Source organism: Cucumis sativus, chromosome 4 (genome assembly GCF_000004075.3).
Source record: "Cucumis sativus cultivar 9930 chromosome 4, Cucumber_9930_V3, whole genome shotgun sequence".
Lineage (NCBI taxonomy): Eukaryota > Viridiplantae > Streptophyta > Magnoliopsida > Cucurbitales > Cucurbitaceae > Cucumis > Cucumis sativus.
In genome coordinates this window covers 18298651-18318908 of record NC_026658.2, presented here as the reverse complement: position 1 = coordinate 18318908, position 20258 = coordinate 18298651, and the positions used below count along the sequence as shown (strand labels likewise).

The 20258-nt window shown below is 34.0% G+C and overlaps 1 protein-coding gene and 2 long non-coding RNA genes across 4 annotated transcripts; 2 read left to right on the top strand and 1 right to left on the bottom strand.

The window, feature by feature from the left end:
- Positions 1-801: 801 nt before the first annotated feature.
- LOC116403361 lies at positions 802-12044 on the bottom strand. Its single transcript, XR_004216093.1, has 2 exons — positions 11909-12044; positions 802-1034 (listed from the first exon to the last, which is right to left on the bottom strand). It is a non-coding gene; the product is annotated as an uncharacterized LOC116403361 (long non-coding RNA).
- LOC101204983 (alpha/beta hydrolase domain-containing protein 17B) lies at positions 3919-12827 on the top strand. Its single transcript, XM_011655528.2, has 5 exons — positions 3919-4608; positions 6251-6287; positions 9161-9397; positions 9471-9518; positions 11929-12827. Exons 1-5 carry the CDS (start codon positions 4304-4306, stop codon positions 12328-12330), a joined length of 1029 nt encoding a protein of 342 aa, XP_011653830.1. The 5' UTR covers positions 3919-4303; the 3' UTR covers positions 12331-12827.
- Positions 12828-14323: 1496 nt separating this feature from the next.
- Positions 14324-16542, top strand: LOC101204249. Of its 2 annotated transcripts, none has more exons than XR_004215794.1 (3): positions 14324-14534; positions 14991-15257; positions 16014-16542. It is a non-coding gene; the product is annotated as an uncharacterized LOC101204249 (long non-coding RNA). The 2 variants fall into 2 exon arrangements; XR_969290.2 differs by having other exon boundaries at positions 16006-16542.
- The last annotated feature ends 3716 nt before the right edge of the window (positions 16543-20258 follow it).

The following is a 20258-nucleotide window of genomic DNA, read 5'->3' as shown; positions in this document are numbered from 1 at the left end:
TAAGGGTATGTCGTTTTGAGGTATGTATGTGTCCTAGCTAAGCAACACGAAGAAGAGTATGCGTTTCAGTTAGCTAAATGTGAGAAGAGTTGTGTTTTGAGTTAGGCAAGGGTGAAGCGAGGAAAGAAAGTTGGGAAATTTACGTAAAGCTACTAATCCACATTACTAGGTGTCGTCTTACGTATTGGTTTAGGGTAGCATGGTTAAAGAAGGTGTTAAACCTACACGTGTAAAGCACTAAGAAGAAGCTAACAAGATAAGATGAGTTTAGCGATGACTATTCCAGTTTAAAATTAATATAAATAGGACTTAAGGTTTCGAAGTAAGTGTTAAGGAAATATTAAGTATTGAAGCTTTGCCAAAAAAGATCGAGGCGACGAGTGTATAAAAGGGAAGGTCAAGGTGTTAGGAAAAAGAAAGTAAAGAAATTCTAGTTTGTGTGAGTGACTCTTCAAAGAAAAGGATAAAGTTTTCCTAAGTTTCTTTCAAGTTATGTCGTGTTGTGTATAGTATATGATGTAATCTTATGATTTATATATGAAAAACATGACTATTTTAAGAATGTCTTTCAAGTTGAAGTATTCCAAGTTAAAGTATTTAATTATATGATGCTTGTATGTAAGTAAACCATTAGCTTTATTCTTATCATGAGCCAATTATAATTGTCACGCCCCGCTCCAAAAACACTATGCGATGAAGTGGAGACGTGATCGCGTAGACATTCTTTGCAAAATAACGCACAGAACGCCTAGTAAACGAAAATAAAGACAACCATAAAAATATTTAAGGAGGAATGTGGACTTAGCTGAAATGTGAAAACCTCATTGATATTTCAAGTAACAGAGTACATTCAGTACTTTATACAACATTCTTTACAAAATCACTAAACACAACTTAAATAACACTTGGACTCTCCTCGCCTAGCTACTATATGCTTATGCGAGTTGACAACAGTGACTACTAAAATGATGTGTTCTCAAAAGACACGGTAGGCAATCAATGCTGCAAGTTTAACGCAAGATGTCCTTCGCTACCTAGGGAAATGGAAAATAAAACAAAACATTCGAAAGGTTAGACGAAAATGTCTAGTGAGTGAGATCTTTTATCAACAACTTCGATAAACCAAGTTTGCCTTAATACAATATAAACACTTTGCCAAATCAAGCGATATAAATAATAAGCAAGTCAATCACTATATCTTTCAGTTTAAAGCAATTATTCAAGGCGTTGGACGTTTTTCAAAATCTCAATTTTTATCAACAATTCATAAATCAAAGGGAAGAATCAATTCTTTCATTATTCATCATATCGAAGAGTATGCGTTTCGCATAATAGTCTTTTCTGCAATGTCATTCTGCTTATTCAATTACATCTTTATACCATTTCCTTAGCTCAAGCGTTTACCATACTATTTTGCCAAGTTACAGCTATGCAGAGTAATCTCAACGTATTTAGAAAGTTTCATAAATTCCACTATGCAGTACGCCTCTTTCCATGCCATATCACATAACAAGGGTAAGACATCTCATACCAAATCACACAACAAGTATGAGGTATTCTCATCGCATAACGTACAGAAGATCATCCCAATTCATCATTGCACGTTTATATCAAATCTTATGTATTTCTCAACTACACATCATCTTATCCCGTCATTCTAGTTCATATGTAGGTCTGATTCACATTTTAAGATTTGGAAAGCATAAGAGAAATCATGTCGTTTATAGTTTCAGTAGAAATATAGTAAGGATTTAAACTCACATTTGAGAAACCTTTTCATTTTGGAAAACATTTTATAAGAAGAGCCACTCATAGTCACAATCGGTTATCTTTTAGACCTCAAGCTTCCTTGCACTTTTCGATCGAAGTCAAGCTCATTTAGAATCTTTAAAAACCTTGGAATTTCTCTCAATCTTCTCTTAAGTAGACTAAGGGTAAAAATAGCTTTAAAATGATTAGAATTCGTCTATTTATTGACTTTTTCGATGAAATTTTTTATGTCAGAATGATTACTTCTGCCGGTGATGGGAATTGGTCCAGTGTTAAGATGTCACGTGCCTCTGTCATATCCTTATCTTGGATTTGGATTGGACCACAAGGTCAAATCAATTGCCAACTTCCTTACATGAGATCATCACTTTTCGATGAAGCTTATATCACAATAAGGATTCCCGCGTAGTCTTTTTTCATCGTATAGTAGTTCTTATCGCATTGGCTATCTTCGCTGCATGGTGTCTTATCGCGTAAAGGAAGATCACGATCAGAGCATGATAGCTTGTAGGAATACAAGTTATTATGGCCTTTTAGGTAGAATAATAAGACCAAAACGTGTGATAAGTATGTCAGAACGCATAGTTTATGTTGTAAATACAAAATTATTTAGATGACTGCTTTACCCCATTTTTAGTATCTAAATGCAGGATTATTAACAAAAGAATAAGCTAGCAAATCGCAGATGAACTCGCTCAAACACAAGGCACAAAGACCAAATCACCACAAGAGAAAAGACTTGCTAGAAGACAAAAGTGGCAGATGGTGAAGGGATAAAAACCCTATGACAGCAAAAGATTTTACAGAACAATTACTCATATTTAATTTGGTAATCTCAAAATACCAGTACATTGGCAAAAATAATTAAGAAATTACTAGTTTCCTTATCAAGACTTAAAGGGTAAGCATGATTTCTAATTATAGATTAGAGAAAGAAAAACTACTTGTTTGACATCTCTGAATCTACAAAATAAATCTCGAGATTGGGACACCATCCTTTAGAAACCTTCATATTCTCTAAGATGAGATTGGTTCGTGGGAACCAATTAGGATGAAAAAAAACTTAGAGATATTTTAGAGAAACTCTTTTGCACACAAACAAAATTAGTAGTTTTTTTTTTTTGTTGATTGAATCGTTTAAACAAAATTGTTTCCTTCTAGATATTTATAACTCTCTTTTCTTCTTGAGCTAGAAAAGAGAGTAGAAGAGAATCGTGATTCTATTAATTTTAAAAATATTAAATTAATAGAAATTTCACGTCAACTAATTAGTTATCCTTTAATCAATTAGTTAATAATTAATTAAATCTTATTTAATTAAATATTTTATTTAATAAATATTTTTTCAATATCTTATAGTTTTATATTCATTTAATTAAATTATATTTAATTAAATTATATTAAATTAAATTAAATAAAACTAAACTATTAATTAATTCTCCAATTAATTAATAGTTAAATTAAATTAAATTTGAATCATATTGAAATATAAATTTATCTAATAACCAATAATTTAAATATGAATCTATTTCACATTAGATTAATATTTGAACTCATTCAAATACCTAAACCTTTTGATTGAAGTTGTGGACAATATGACATGTAAAAAAGTTAATCCAATCCAACGTAACTATACAAACAAAAAATAATATAATGAGAAATTTAGTATAAAAAATTAATGAAAGAAATGATTGAGAAAAAAAAGGTAATTAATGAAATATTTGTATATGAAACCTAAGGTATTGGTTTTAGGTGTGGAATTGGAGGGAGTGGAGTCTAAATAGAAGGGAATGTAAAAAAGATTAAAATAAAAGATGAATGTAAAAGAGTTGAAATATATAAAAGATGTTGGAAGATAGTATGAAGATTAAGAAAGAAAAAAGAGTATGTAAATGAAAAAAGATGAGGATAGGTACCCAAAATGAAGGGAAAAGATGGATAGAAAAATGAATTTGAATGAAAAGAAAGGCAAAAAAAGGAGTTGTTGGTAATTGGGTAAAAGAAAGGGGAGGGCCCACAGGAGAAATAATAATAATAATAATAATAATAATAATGGAGGGCAGGTGGGAGCCACATTCATTCCATTAAGATAACGAGATACCTTGAATCTTAATAGAGATGCGACGTAGTGTAGTACATAATCACTCTCTTCTCGTCCTTTCTCCTTTAAGCAACTCGGAGATTTCATTTTGACGAAGTTTCCAACTTCAGTTTCTTCATTTCTCACGCGCCGCCTCCTCCTCCTCCCACGCGCCCTCTTCTACTCCCCTTTCTCTTTTTTTTGTCCTCTTACTTTTCAACTCCCTTTCTTTGCTGTCCACTTTCGCTCCACTGTTCCTCTTTTTTTGGATTAGTGGAGAGCGATTTCCAACTTCCCCCCTTCTACTCCAACTCCTCTTTCTCTTTCTATGATTCTTCACACCTAAAGCTTAAGGATCTGAGCTGGGTTTTTGCTTTTCGCTCCCAATTCTCAAGTAACGGGTCTTTTCGGGGCCTTTATGAATCCCACGCCTCTGATGAGAAGAAGACCAAAATGGGGGGAGTCACTTCTTCAATCGCTGCTAAATTCGCCTTCTTCCCACCCACTCCGCCTTCTTACACTGTAATCGCCGATGAATCCCGCCATGGCCGTCTCTACATTCCCGAGATTCCCAGACGTGACGATGTTGATGTTCTTCGTCTTCGGACGCGTCGGGGGAATGATATTGTCGCCCTTCATGTTAAACACCCTAAACCTTCCGGCACTCTCCTCTACTCCCATGGGAATGCTGCTGATTTGGGCCAGATGTTCGAGCTTTTTGTCGAATTGAGTGTTCGGCTTCGTGTTAATCTTATGGGGTAATTTTTCTTCTTCTTTTTCTTTTTATGCTTCTTTGTTCATATTAGTAGCACCTACGCCATTTCCTCCTTCTTTAATTTTGTTTGTTCTAATGTGGGTGATGCTTAATTTAGTATGTTTTTGTTATTGCGTTCGGGATTTCTCTCTCCTTCTTTATTTGGAAGCGGTGTAGTTCATTTATAGTGGGGAGTTGAATAGGAGTTCAATTTCAGTTCAAATTATAGCCAAATAGTTCTGGGTTTTTCGATAGGACGTTTACCTTCAGTTTAAATTATTAGGAATTAATCCTCAGGAAGAACATTTTTGCAAATTTCCTTCTGTTGAGGCCTTTTGGAGTATTTTTATGACAACTGTTCGCGTTTTCTTGACTTCCAATTCGATTGTTTTGCGTGTAAAGCTGTCATCATTCCTTTTAGAGAACTCTTGTGTAAAAGTAGTTATATCCAAGGTTCTAATTTTAGATGATATCCTCTTAGAAATGAAATGAATGCTTTATTTTCAGATTTGTTTTCTCCATAGAAGTGGGGGAAAAGGGATGGGAGAAAAGCAGTAAAAGGGAGGACATGGAAGCACAGAAGAGTGGATTTTTCTCAAACTGTACTTCAGAGCAAAGTCATGAGAAAGGAATATTTATGCATCCACTTTATTGTTTAAAATTAGGTCTACTTTAATTTTTTAACTGTAGGAAACACTCTTTCAATCACACGATGATATTACTAAGCAAGGTGCTTGAACTTACTTTGCAGAGTAGTATTTCCTATTTTCTCACTTTCTTATTGATTGGTTTTAAGGAAACTGGGTGGGAAGCTAGTGGGAGTGTTTGTTTCCTTGTGCTAGGTCATATGCAGGGTAATGATGATGGACTGCGACTCATTTCTATCCGTTTGATTTGTTGATCATTATAAGACAAGATAAGTGAATGGTGGAGGAAATTGAATGCTGTGAGGCAGTGATCTGCAATCTAGATTTGCTATAAATCTTTTGGGGCTTCGGGAATTATATTCGACTCTACTTGGATTTGCATAAGGTTCTTTGGAATTTATTTTTTAATGTTAAAAGAAAAGGATCCTTTGGCAGATAATTCACTATAGAGACAATCAAAAGGGTTAATGGGTGTAATTTGTAAATGGGTCATGGGAGGAGATCTGTAACTCAGGATGCATAGTGCTTCTTTTTGAACTTTTCTGTGACTTTTAAAAGGGAAACACGTCTCTTTTATTAATAATAAATATAAGACAAAAGTTCAAAGTACAAGAGAATTATACATCGAGCAAAAGAACTTTTCTGTGACTTTTGTTTTCTGGAAAAGAAATTAATGATCATCATCTGTGTCTCTCTACATTTGGAGCCTTTTTTGTAATTCATAGTTGAGTTTTCTCTTGCATGTATGACCATCTGGTTTTGAAGTCTCATTCATTTTCATAAAAGTTGGTTTTTTATTTTGAAAAACAATATGGTTAGGAAGTTACTTCACTTCGGAGTACTTTTCTGCTAATTACTCATGAATGCAGTGATTACAACCTCTTTACTACCTGTAACTGCTGAAGCGTGCATTCATTGTACCTCAAATTTCTTAAAGTAGTTTTGTCTGTATCTACTTGCCAAATTGGTTCACGATCCTTTATTTCCTATCGTATGCAGGTATGATTATTCTGGCTATGGACAATCAACTGGAAAGGTAGGATGTATTTTCCTTTTTCTTTCTATCTTGTAAATTTGTACGTGTATTGCCTGTCTAAATTTTCATTTATTTGGGTTGTCTCTTCCAAGAAATGTAGCTAAGAATGAATTAATGCTTTGATATAATCGTGTTTCAAAATTTATGCATGTGCATTTTTCAAGTTTTGGTGCAAGTTTGTATTAAATCTCATATAAAGAGGGATCCTCTCATGTATTTGAATACACTTTGATTGATAATAAAGTTCTTGTGGTTTTTGATTATGGGAGAACTTGCTCCCTAGTCATTTTTAGGCTACATCAATTTGGTTTTAGGTTGCGTGAGTTGTGCTTGTTGTCAAACCATGCACACCTAATAAGAGGGGGGAGCCCTTTTAAGGTAGAAGAAATACAAAGAATGTTCAAGAAGTGGAACTTTACATCAAAACATATATGTTTAGAGACAGAAACTACTATCCTGGTTATGAAAAATGAACTTGAATGGCAGAAACCTATTCAAGAACACCCAATTTCTATATCAGCCTAGAGTGTCGGAGGAAATGATGGAAGAAGTGACCAACGGCCAACATATCTTAGGAAAATGACTCAGAATTTTGATCAAGTTTTTCTTTTAAAAAAACCAGAATTCGTTAAGGAATAGTCTTTGTACAATGCAGAAGTAATTCAAGTAAATCTATAACTCACTCGAGAGAATGAATTTGGCAGAAATCCCACAAGGGATTTCAGTCAAGAAAAAAAGAAAACCAGCACAACGATGGTTCTTGTTGAAACCACAAAAAGTTGAAGATGAAAATTCAAGCAAATGCAATCAAACCCATGTCGAGAGGTGAAGACAAAAGCTTGTATTATCAACACAAAATCAAAATCGTGAGAAGGTTTTAGAATAGTAGATGAGGACCTAACTCCTAAATAAAGCTTTCTTCAGTAGGGTTTTTTCCTACGGGCTTGGTTCATTTTGTATGTCTTATTCTTTCATTTTTTCTCCATGAAAGCAGTCATTTTTATGCAAAAAGGTACAGTAGTGGGGAATGAAGTTGGAGAAGGAGAATATGAAGATGCCGAACTGGAGGAATAAGACAATAGCCTTGCACAACTTGATTTGAAGAAGGGTAAATGATAGTGACATTGCGTGTGAAGATGATGAAGTTGGCCATGCCCTTTCTGTTCAAACCTACCACTATTTCCAACAAAGCTTTACAAGATGGAGTTGTTTGAACTTGGCAAAGCCAAAAATCTAAAATAGGGTCCCAAAATCCATAACCTCCAGATCAGCTTAAGTCATTGGAGCTCAAAATCCGAGCATGTCTCGATCAACCCTTTGAAATTCGTGGTGAAACCTTATCATGGATACTCCTAATTGATGGTTTGTTTCTAATTTTTCTACTTCAAAATATGTACAAGAATCGCCTCTTTAAGTTCCCTTGAAAGAATGGGAAGTTATGATTTGGGTTTGAGATTATTAGTGACATGGGGAAGCTTGCGAATCAGATTCCATTGATATGTTTTACATTTGATTCAGACATGGACATGGTATTAAGGAGTTTTATACAAAGAAGAGGAAGGAGGAGCGTACTTACCTTTTTAAGGAGTTTCATAAGTACAAGAATCGTCTCTTTAAGTCCCCTTCAAAGATATTTTATGGGAAGTTATGGTTTGAGATTGTCGGTGATAATATTTATTTTTATTATTTTTAATTTTAAACTACCCACTTTTAATTATTAATTTATAAATAAGGGGCTAATTGCAACCATTAACAAACTTTAAGGCCATAATTGACCAAATTGAAAGTTGAAGGGTGTAATTGTAACCAACCACATAGTTCGGGGTGGTTTAATTTTTTCCAAGTTTTATATAAGCTTCCATATCAGCAAGCCCAGTCATCAATACTGTTAGTGATATATAATTAAATTTGCCTTCAACCACTAGCTTAAGCTTTTGGATGAATTGATGGTTCAATATACAACTTAAAGACTCCTCATGGATTCGCAAAATGAGGCATAATTCCATGGGCATTTAAAGAAAAAGGAAGGGAAAGTGCTTGTTCATTTTCTAGATCTTATAGCTTCAATAGGAACAGGGTTGAACTTAATTATGGTAATAGAAGAAACAACCTAAACTAGCTCATGATTAGTAAATGACTGCAATAGATATTTTAGTTTCTCTAAATAAAAGTATGCTGAGTTTAAGACTTGTAAGCACAACACCTTTAGTTGTTAAATTGTATCATGGTTGACTTGTTTCTTGTATAAAAGTAAGAGTTATCATGGTACATATTTCTTGTTATTTGAATAAGAATGATCACTATATCGTCAATGTTGAAATTTTATGTAGTCATGTGAGTTGTATATGGTCTCCACTCTCCATTTTACCAGTGCAATCGCAGACAATTAGTTTTTCACGCTATTTGCCAAATAATATATTTTGCTCTTATATTGCATTTAATGCAAGCATAGAGTTTTTTTTGTAGTTTGAATCTCAATGATATTTTGTGTTAGTTGCATTTAGATGCAATATTTTAGATCGCTAGAGCCTGTTTTTTGAGAGGGCATTCCCTTTTTTTTTGGCTTAGTTTTTGTACGCCATTGTATTGTTTCATTCTTCTCGATGATAATTGTTTCTTAAATGGGGAAAAAATTTATCTGGAAAGATTATAAATTTAAACTTGAAATTGAAACTTCCCTTTTCCTTTGGGAAGGCTTCCAATTACTTCCTGAACCAGCGATTCAGGGATTGGTTGATTGGAACAGTTAAGAGGTCCAATACGTGATCTGAATATCATCTGCTGAGATTGTCATTGCCATTGTTTTGATGACTGTTGAGTTTTGAACCTCAATAATGCTTAGTAACATTTTATAATATTTTCTTTTGGAACAGCCAACTGAATATAACACATATGCAGACATTGATGCTGCATATAAATGCCTCAAGGAGAAGTATGGGGTAAATGATGAACATCTAATACTATATGGTCAATCGGTTGGTAGCGGCCCTACGCTTGATCTGGCTTCACGAGTATCGAACTTGAGAGGTGTGGTTCTACATAGTCCAATCTTATCTGGACTGAGGGTATTGTACCCTGTCAAACGGACTTATTGGTTTGATATCTACAAGGTGCATATTGCTACTTTGTTATTGCTGGTTTAATTTAGAAATTAGCGTCTTATTGTTCTGTTTCCTTGTTCAGAACCTCGACAAAATTGGTTTGGTGAACTGTCCAGTTTTAATCATACATGTAAGTCTCTCTTTTCTAAATATCTCATTCTCTCGGTCGCAGTCATACCTATAGAAATGAGCATGATTAGGAATATTAAATCCACGTACACTTTGCCACGAGGGGAATCCTCTTTTACACCAGTGCACAGGTCTGACAAACACTAAAGCTTTCAGATCCGTACCAGAGATCGGAAGCAATCACGTAAATTAAATTTATACTACTGTCATGTGAATGATTTCTCACACTGAAGAAGGATACAAGAATACGAGACACTAAATGGATTGATGGATGCAATGACACAAACACCGGAAAGACATGTTTATTAAAGTATATAAAAGTTGAAGTCAATAAAAAGCCTATATGTGCATTTATATGTTGAAAGAAACAAGTTTGAAGTATTTATTTATCTCTTGAATTTTAACATTTGTTCCATATTACTTTTTATTTCTATTTGTTACACAGTATTTCTATTTGTTATGTGTAACAAGTGTTCGATATGTGCAAACTAGTGTTAGATTCAGATTTAACTAGTATAACAAGTGTTTGACTTATGTCTATTGCCACATTATACAAGTCGAACTGTCCAGGCTTCATAGCCACTCATAAATAAACTTCATGGGATGCAAGCAAAAAATTAAATATTTTTAGTATTCTTGATTGTGCAATGATGTATTTTCTTGTTAAGCAATTTTGTTAACGGTTAGAATCTTAGAATATTGATGGAAAGCTTATGGAAATATTTTCCTTAATTCCTAAATCTTTTCCTTTTTTGTTCCCTTGTATATTCTATTTATTCTTCCTCAACAAAGAATCGTGGTTTTTCTTCTGGTACTCGAGTTTCCACGTAAATCGGTGTGTGCTCTTTGTTTCTCCTTTCAATATGGTATAAGGGCAGAACAATGAACACACCCTAGAAACCCTAGAAAACACAACTGATGATGGAAATCAAACAGAAGAGACAAACACCAGTTTTAGTGCTGTCATGGACCAATGGTTCATCTGCCTACAGAAAACGTTTAAAAATAAATTCTCGTCATTTCTGCAGTCGTTCGCACAACCAAGCATGCCTCACGCGCCTCCCACACACAGCCGTTGGACCTCCACGTGCCGCTGCCGGAGCTGCACGTGCTGGTTTTTCCTCCTCAGACAGTGCTGGTCATCCCATTTGTGTAACCCTTTTCTTCATCTGCGGTCTATATTGCTCCTCACGCCTCGATTTATGTATTGCCACCCAATTTCGACCGGCCACCACCGCTTCTGTCGTCAAATCTATATGCCTTGCCACCCTAGTTATCATCCCGTTGTTAAGAATTCTTAAATTCACTCAACATTTGAGGTTGGTGAATCTTCGACACATTCCAACCCTAACGTGCAAGCTTCCTCGGAAATAGCTCAATAGCAACTGGAAGAGCTTCAACAACAGATAGTAGCACTTGAGGCTACCTTAGGGACGACATCCAATATTTCTGTACCGATGTATTATGAGAGTTCGGTAAACTTGTTCTCTAATTTATCCTCTTCTTATGTGACCAATACAATGACCCAATCTTCGGCGTATCATCTTTCAAGGGAAAAGTTGAATGTCAATAACTATTTCTTATGGTCTCAGTCAGTGAAGATGGTTCTTGAAGGATGACATAAATTTAGCTTTCTGACAAGGAAAATACCTTATCCTCCACTGGGCGACCCACATGAATGATACTGGAAGGTAGAGGACCCTATTCTTTGGTCCATATTGATCAACAGTAAAGATCTTTATTAGGAATGTGAGACACCATTGAAGCTTTTATGTGATAATAAAGCCGCTATTAGTATTGCTAACAACCCTGTTCAACATGATAGAACTAAACATGTTGAGATTGATCGACATTTCATCAAAGAAAGACTTGACAGTGGGAGCATATGCATTTCGTACATCCCTTCGAGTCAACAAGTTGCTGATGTTCTTATCAAGGGGCTTTTCAGACCAAACTTCAACTATTGTGTTGGCAAGTTGGGCCTCATTGATATTTTTGTCCCAACTTGAGGGTGAGTGTTAGAAGTTTAGAATATTGATGGAAAGATGACGAGGATATTTTTCTTAATTCATAAATCTTTTCCTTTTAGAATCTTAGAATATTTATGGAAAGGTTATGAAAATATTTTCCTTAATTCCTAAATCTTTTCCTTTTTTTGTTCACTTGTATATTCTATTTATTCTCCCTTATACCTATTCTATTATTTATTAGAAAATAATAACAACAAAGAATCGTGGTTTTTCTCCTGGTACTCGGATTTCCACGTAAATCAGTGTTCCTTGTCTCTCCTTTCAATATTAACTATCCAATCATTTCATCCCTTCTGATCTACTGCTTGGTCACTGACTTAATAGTTTAAAATGATGGAAAGAAAAATAGACTACTACTAACCTAATGTGTTTGTCTTGCAGGGAACAGCTGATGAAGTTGTTGATTGGTCCCATGGAAAACAACTTTGGGAGCTTTGCAAGCAAAAGTATGAACCTCTATGGCTAAGTGGAGGTGGACATTGCAATCTTGAGCTATACCCTGAGTTCATTAGACATTTAAAGAAATTTGTACAGTCACTTGGAAAATCAAAAGCATCAACTAATGGTTCTGAGAAGGCTAAAGTAGAAATTGACAATCAGAACAAACCATCTGAAACTGGGCCTTCTGATACGTTCGAATTGGCTGCTGATCTTCCTGAAGTTTCCCGAAACAGTTTAGATAGTCGGCTTGAGAAGTCAAAAAAAGCAAACAAGCCTGAGAAATCTCGTATGAGCACTGATCGCGTCGATAGGTTTAGGAAAAGAAAGGGCTTAGTGTGGTAACCGAGTATATCAATTCATCTCAAAATAAGCTATGCACTAATCTCAACCATGACCCCTTCCTACAATGATGCATCGATTTCTACCAGCAGTGTACCAATTGTGTGATTCCCTCTTTTCTTTTCTTTTTTTCTTTTCCACTTTTCCACTTTTCATCTTTCCGTATGTTCACAGATGAAGGAACTTCTCATTTATATATCCCTTTTGTACAAACAGCAACAAGATAAGAGCAAAACCTTTGCAATTCTTGCAGATCAATTATTGGTTAGATGAATTTACTCTCATTGTAGGTTTAACAGGTTGAAATGTTGATGTACCAAGTTGGTCAATTCAATTCCCTGTATCTAACTTTAAGCATTTCATTTGGTGGTGGGATGTTTTAGGAGGTGGGGTCAGTACCTTTTTCAGAGTCAGGTTTGCACGCACCACTCCCTGTTTTGTTTGAAACCAAAGTGAGTGAATACTTTTTATTTATTGAAAGGTGGGAGGCCTTCACTGTATTCAACGTCTCTGTTACATTACTTGCATTCTACTTGCTTTTAATAGTTTAACACTTGTGAACTGATAATTTTCTAAGCTTTCCCGGTTGCGGAAATTTTTAGCTAGTCATAGATTTTGGAGGACTCACCTCATCTTTTAATACAATAGGTTTTCTAAACGGAGACGATGCCACAATTTTTTCAGAAAAAAAGGAAAGACCTTTTGTACTTTTCACTCTGAATGAACTAGAAATGGAATGGTTAAATACATATTAGATTGAGTGAATGAAGCCAAGTGGAATTTGGGAGTGTTGAGTTGAGAGTAATGTGACAATTGCATTTGAAAACTTGCACAAATTGCTTTTATTATTATGATGATAAACAACAATTAAATATGTTATGATGCTCAAAGATACAAGTAATGCCTTGAATAACCGTCAAAGGAAACAACAATTTATTCTTTAACATCCTAGAAGACCACAATTCCTATGGATTTTTGAACTCTCTTAGATTGAATGTTTTATTGAATGGTATAAATGACTTCATGAATAACCTTGAGAAGGCTAGAAGACCTGACCTCAACAATAACTTGATATCGAAGCAACGACCAATCACGATGCCTTGGCTTCTGAATCCGTTGGATGAAGAAGTGTCCAAAACATCTAATCCATCCATATGAAGTAATGGCCATAATTGTAGTGATTTCTTATATGATGAATGGTGTGGTAGCCATCACCTATGACCAGCGTACAACTTGATAACCATATTTTGTTTAAAATAAAACATTATTTAATATATATTATAATCTGACACTTCAAAACTAATATTAAACAAAAATCGATAACGTAAGGTGGACACGTGTTCTTGTTGGCACCTACGTAAATCCAACAATGTCCATGACTAACTCCATTTGTGTGTGGATGCAATCATGAATATTGGTTGTCCATATTAGGTCCAAGAATAGCAACATAAAATTAGTAAAAAGTAGCACACTTTTGGTTTTGGTTTTTAAAAGTAACACATTTTTTAAAACTCATAAGATTGTTTTTCTTAGTACTGAGACCACCAAGTTTTTTCTAAAATATTAAAATTTTCCAACTTAAAGATTGTTTTTTTTATTTTTCGTGGACGAAGATTCTACCCTTTTTCAAATCTTCACAAATCTTATTTAATTTTTTTCTTTTAAAAAAGTTATGGATTCGGTTAATCTCGACAAAATTATACTCAGAAAGTCTAAAAACTTGATAATCTATGTTCATGTCAAGCAAAATTTCCTTAAGAAACAAATTTATAGTTAATATTTGGAAAGATGAAAAATTATTAATTTCAAATCTTTATTCAAATATTAACTAACTTCAAATTGCCAAAAATAGGCACAAAAAAAAAGAAAAAAAAAAGGAAAAGGAATAAAGGATTTTTGAGATTGATTTTTAAAAAGTTAATTTTTAGGACAAATTATGTATGAATTGTCTAAATTACCCTTAATTCATTTTACCTTCCATTCCTTCTCCTCAACGTAAAAACAAAATGCAAGCAAAAAAAAAAAAAAAAAACCATTCATGTTCTTCTCCTTCTACTCTGGTGCATATCATCGGTCGTCTGATGCCGTTCGTGGGTGACCTAAAAGATCTGAACTAAGAGCCAAAGCTACACTGATTACTTCTCTAAGGAAAAAACTACCCCCTAATCTTCTTCCTCCAAGTTTTCCCATGATTTTCGACCCAAATAGTATGCAATTTGGCGGTTAACTGTTCTTTGTTTATTCCAGTTCTTTTCTTTTCTTTAAATACGTGAATTAGGGTTGAATTAAGCGACCGCTTACTTAGTCGAATCTTTGATGATGGCACGTAGAGATCACGATGAATTAGTACATGATAGAAAAACACGTTTAAGATTTTGCCAAAATTTTAAGTAGAGAGCTAGGTAAGGATGAATTAGCTTAGGTGAAACTTTGTGATCATCTTATGATTGGTACAATGGTTACAATTTTACTTGTTTCCAATTCAGTCTCCTATTTTCTGAACTGAGTTAGAGGAAGTGGATGAATATTCAACAGTAGCATTACAAATGTATTTGTTTCGATAGCCCATATGATTTTTTTTCCTTTTGGGTAGGTTCTGTTTTGCAATCTGAACGGACTTTATATAAAGGGTCGGTGCTTCATTGTGATTTCTTTTTCTTCAGTTGCTGCTAAAATAATTTTGGTGGAAGGAAAGAGACGAATGGATGTCGAAGGGTTTGAAGAGTAAATGTCAATCTACTTCTCATCAGCTTTTGAAGGAAAGAGCAAAGAATTGTGTTAATGACCTTAAAGGGATATTCACTAATCTTCAAAATGCAAGGAAGGAGAGTCGTACTACTGACATTACTATCTTGGAGGAGCGAGTCCATCATATGCTCAGGGAGTGGAATGTTGAGCTTAATGAACCTTCACCTGCATCTTCATTTGTCGTAAGTTTTTTTTTTCAACTTTCTTTCCCCTTTGCCAAGGATGGTTTTGTCTTCCATCACTTTTGTGTAATCTAAATGTCTGTAAACATTCAATCAGTAGTGTAGTCTTGGATCATTCTCACAAGAGTTAGCCCATCTTCTTGGGCATTGTGATGAGCAAGATGATGCAACTAGTACATTTGTTGAACCAAAGGCTAAACCTGAACTCCGTTGCATGCGTTCTTGGTAGCAATCCGTTAAATTTTGTACAAGTAGGCTTTTTCTTCATTTTCTTTTTTAGTCTAACTCCATCTTTCAACGGGTGAATAATGTGTTCACTAGCCTTCCTTATTCACAAATTCTCTACATATAATCAGTCTAATCCAGCTTCTAAGGTAAAGGATAAATGGAAAAGTATTGCCAATTAAAAACAATGCACAAAGCTTCTTAACCATTTAACAAAGTTCTATTAATTGCACTTGAGACATAATCTTGTAGTGTTTTCTATTTTATGTCATTTGCTGGAAACTGGCTGGTTTCTCTTGGGATCCATGTCTACAAGCCCAACTTCTTAAAACATGTGACTTTTTCTATTGGATTAGTTGTTGTTTGCCTCTTATTTGTGATGACAGTATCTGCATAACAGTTGTGAGAATTGAGGCTTATCAATTAATCCAGCCTGATTTTTTTATTTTTTTTGTCATTATGGTATATGTGCTTCTATTGTTGTTGTTTGTGATTTTCTGATATTACATTTCTTGATGAGGAGACAATCAGGGAAGAACTCTACTTCGACAAGCCTAGATGGGCCTTTTAAGAGTGACAATCGAAAGCAAAGGTCATTACCCGATTATAATGGCCGTGGTTGGCATGAATCAAGGAAGCTAGTGATGGAGTTTGGTGGTCAGAAGAAGTCTTACATGGATCCACAAGCATCAATCGGTGTTTTAGCCATCTGCATTATTTCCATATCATAGAAACACAACCTTTGGGTTGACTACATTTTATCCATATTCCATGAACTAGAAAAGTAATTTGCACAACAATTGGTGGATTGATGAATTCAGTGGCTCGTTATGTTGTTTTACCACATGAAAATGGTCATTGTAGTTTTACTATTCGATTGAGTAACATATTAGTGGGGAAAGGAATTGTAAGCTTTAATATTTAATATTACAATATATCTACATTAGGTGTACATATAACCATCTTCCACCAGTAGTTTCTAATAATCCATAGCACTAAATAATTTTTAGTTTTTCTTTTATACTTTCAATGGAATAAAATTATAAGGCACATTATTCCACTGTTTCTTTGTGATTTCTTCTTTCTCTTCAACAAGTGTTCGTATGATAGTACTCAGGAATGATCATTATGCAGAACCATCAACAATGCCTTCTTTTTCACCTTGTCCGAGTCAACTGTAGCACTTATATATTTCCTTTTGACCTTGTTCGGATCATCAGAGATTTGTGCGAGATAAGTGCATAAGAGGCTTACTAAACCTAAGTGCATAAGAGGTTTACTAAACCAAATTGCTCGCACTCCTAAACATATAAATCACTATAAAATTTTAATTTAATTTTGCAAGTTGCGAGAAAGGTGCAAGATGATTGCGAGATGGTAAAATTAAAAAAAAAAAAAATTGTAACTAGAGATTTGCTAAAACATGTTAAAAATCACTCTAAGTTGCCTAAAACTTAAGGGTCAAAGAGACTTTTGAGAGTTAGAAATTTGATTTTGGAAAACATATTAAAATTTTGGAATGTTCAAGATGAAGGTTGGAATGTGCAAGATAGGTGCGAGATGCTACGAGATAGGTGCGAGATAAAACATAAGGGCCTAATAAACTTAATAAACATGCACATAATCACTCTAAATGGCTTAGGAGGGGTAGCAATTTGATTATGAGATGCTGCGAGATAAAACATAAGGGCTCAATAAACTTAAGGAGTAGCAATTTGATTGTGAAACTCATAGTGAAAGTTTAAAACGTATGAGATAGGTGCGAGATAGTTGCGAGATAAAACATAAGGGCTTAATAAACATGTACAAAATCACTCTAAATGACTTAGAAGGGATAACAATTTTATTGTGAAACTTATAGTGAAAATTTGAAACGCGAGATAGGTGTGAGATGCTGCGAGCTAGTTGCGAGATAAAATATAAGAGCCTAATAAACTTACTAAATGTGTATAAAATCACTCTAAATGACTTAGGATGGGTACAAATTTGATTGTAAAACTCATAGTGAAAGTTTGAAACGTGCAAGATAGGTGCAAGATGTTGCGATACAGTTGCGAGATGCGTGCAAGATAAAATATAAGAGCCTAATATACTTACTAAACGTGTACAAAATCACACTTAATGACTTAGGAGGGGCAGCAGTTTGATTGTGAAACTCATGGTGAAAGTTTGAAACGTGCGAAATGCTGCGAAATAGTGGCCGTGAAAATCTGAATGTGCAAGATAGATGCTAGAGAAAACATTAGGGCCTAATAAACTTACTAAACATGCATAAAATCACTCTAAATCATTGAGGAAGAGTAGAAATTTCATTTTGAAACTCCTAGTGAAATTTTGAAATGTGCGAGATACGTGTGGGATAGGTGCAAGATACGTACGAGATAGGTTTGAGATAAAACATTAGGGTCTAATAAACTTACTAAACATACATAAAATCACTATAAATGACTTATGAAGGGTAGCAATGTCATTTTGGGGTGACATTGCATCATAAAACAGTTTCATGAAGAATTAGTCAATAATAATGATGATGATGAAATTATGATATAATGTAAAACCCGTTCCAAGAACATCAATACATTATAACATCAATAACAAGGAAACTATGGTGATAGAAACCATAATGGAACCTCTAAATTTGTAAACCATTATGGTTCCAAAAAAAAAAAAGATAGAAAACCAAAAACTTGGAAAAAATGTAGGACTAGTAAATATATTCATTCATATATAAAGATGATCACAACTTTTTGGTAGAACTTGAACCATTTAATTTGGGAGATGGACTCGAAGACTTCTTGAGTAATTAATGGAATATTAGTCCACTTATTTTATGAGATCATTGCTTCAAATATTGGAGTAATAAAGGGTAAAATAAGACATTAATTTTAAAATAAATTAAAAAATATTTTCAATTCGAGATTTGAAATTTGACCGTTTTTTTAAATGGGTGTTGTGGGTGCTAATACCTTCCCCACACACAAATGACTCCCGAACTCAACTCTATTTTTCGCAGACCATTTTTAAACTTTTTTCTTTATTTTGGTGTCTAATCACATCGTAAAAAAGATTGGTGGTGACTCCTATTTTCTTTTAAAAATAACTCTTTTGAGGACGTCGACCGCTCCGCGTCGTCTCGGGCACGTGGCGACAAAGATAAAACCTGAGAAATAGAAAATTAGGGATTAAGGAAGTACCAGAAGCAATTTGATGATGTTGCTAGTGCCGAAGATACGGTGAGCAATGGTGAACTTGAGAGGCTCAGAGGGAGAAAAATAGGGGGTCAATACACATTTCTCTATGCATCTTCGACGCAGAATCTTGCATGTCACACATGGAGGTTTAAACAGTCAGTGACAGTGAAGGAGACGACGACGACAACTAAAAAAGGAGAACAGTTGAAGTTGCTGCATTTTGCTCCGTAGAAGAGAGTAAGGGAGAAGAAGAAAGCCGAAAATGAGGAAGGAAAAGGAAAAGAATAGTAAAAAGTTGATTTTAAGGGTTTTTTTTAACTTAGTGACAATATAGACTTTTCCTAGCCAATTTGCCCTAAAATTCAACTTTTTGAAAATCCATCCCAAAACTCTTTATACCGTTAGTTTCCAACTAACTTTTTTTATTTGTCAAATTTAAAAATATTATTCGAATTTTTTAAAATTTGAAAATTGCTAATTTATTTTATAAGCTTTCTCAACCTTATCTGAATCTTTAACTAATTTTCTCTAGATCTAATCTTTTTTATATAATTTTTCAAATCATTTATTCTAATTTATGTGTTCCCTAATTATGTTAACAACATCATCATAAAATCTTATTTACAACTATAATTTTATATAAAATTTGGCAAGTTTATAATAGAAAATTTGACGAGAGTTAACTAAAAAGATTTGGTTGATCTCGGTTCATCCTAGAAAATTTGTGTCGAGAAAGTCCAAAATTATCAAGTTTTAGGCTTTCTTGACACAGTTTTGCTCGAGATGAACCGATATTATAAAGTTTTTAGGCTTTCTCGTGACAATTTTGTCCGGGATGAACTAAGGTCCATAATTTTTTTTTTGAAAAGATAAAAAAATTAGTTAAGGTTTGGCGTAAGATTTGGAAAATTTTGAAAAACTTGTTTGAAAAGATAAAAAAAATTAAATGAAAATATTTGAAAAATGATAGAATCTCTGTCTAGAGTCTACCGAGATACACCCGGAAAACAAAAATCTACCAAAACGATCGATAACTTGGAAAATTTTAATAATTTGGAGAAATCTCGGTGGTCGATTTTGATCGAAATTGACTGAGAAAAACAGTTTTACGAATTTAAAAAAAAAAGTGTAAACAAATTTTGAAAACAAAAACAAAAAATGTGATACTTTGTGAATTTTGGAATAGCAACACAATAAATGTTGTAAAATGGGTTGGAATGAGAAAGAAAACAAACAAATGAGGTGTTGGTTGCAATATCCCGTCAATAGGATGCAGTGCTAAACCTGTCGATTCAAAAACACCATTTGTTTACCTCAGGATTTTCTAATAATAAGAAACAACCAAACAATTTTATTTTAACATATCAATCGCTTACTCCTAATTACATTATTTCTATTCATCATAAATGGAATTGAAAAGCATGACAATTTTTTTAAGAGAACATTTGGACGTATTTCTTGGATTACTAATCCAGTTGATTAACACATCCTGGAGTTCTTGCCTAAATGAAGCAATGCATACGAGCTATGTGTTGCATTGACTAAGACTATACAATATTTCGGTAAAATGGTGAAATCAATTTTT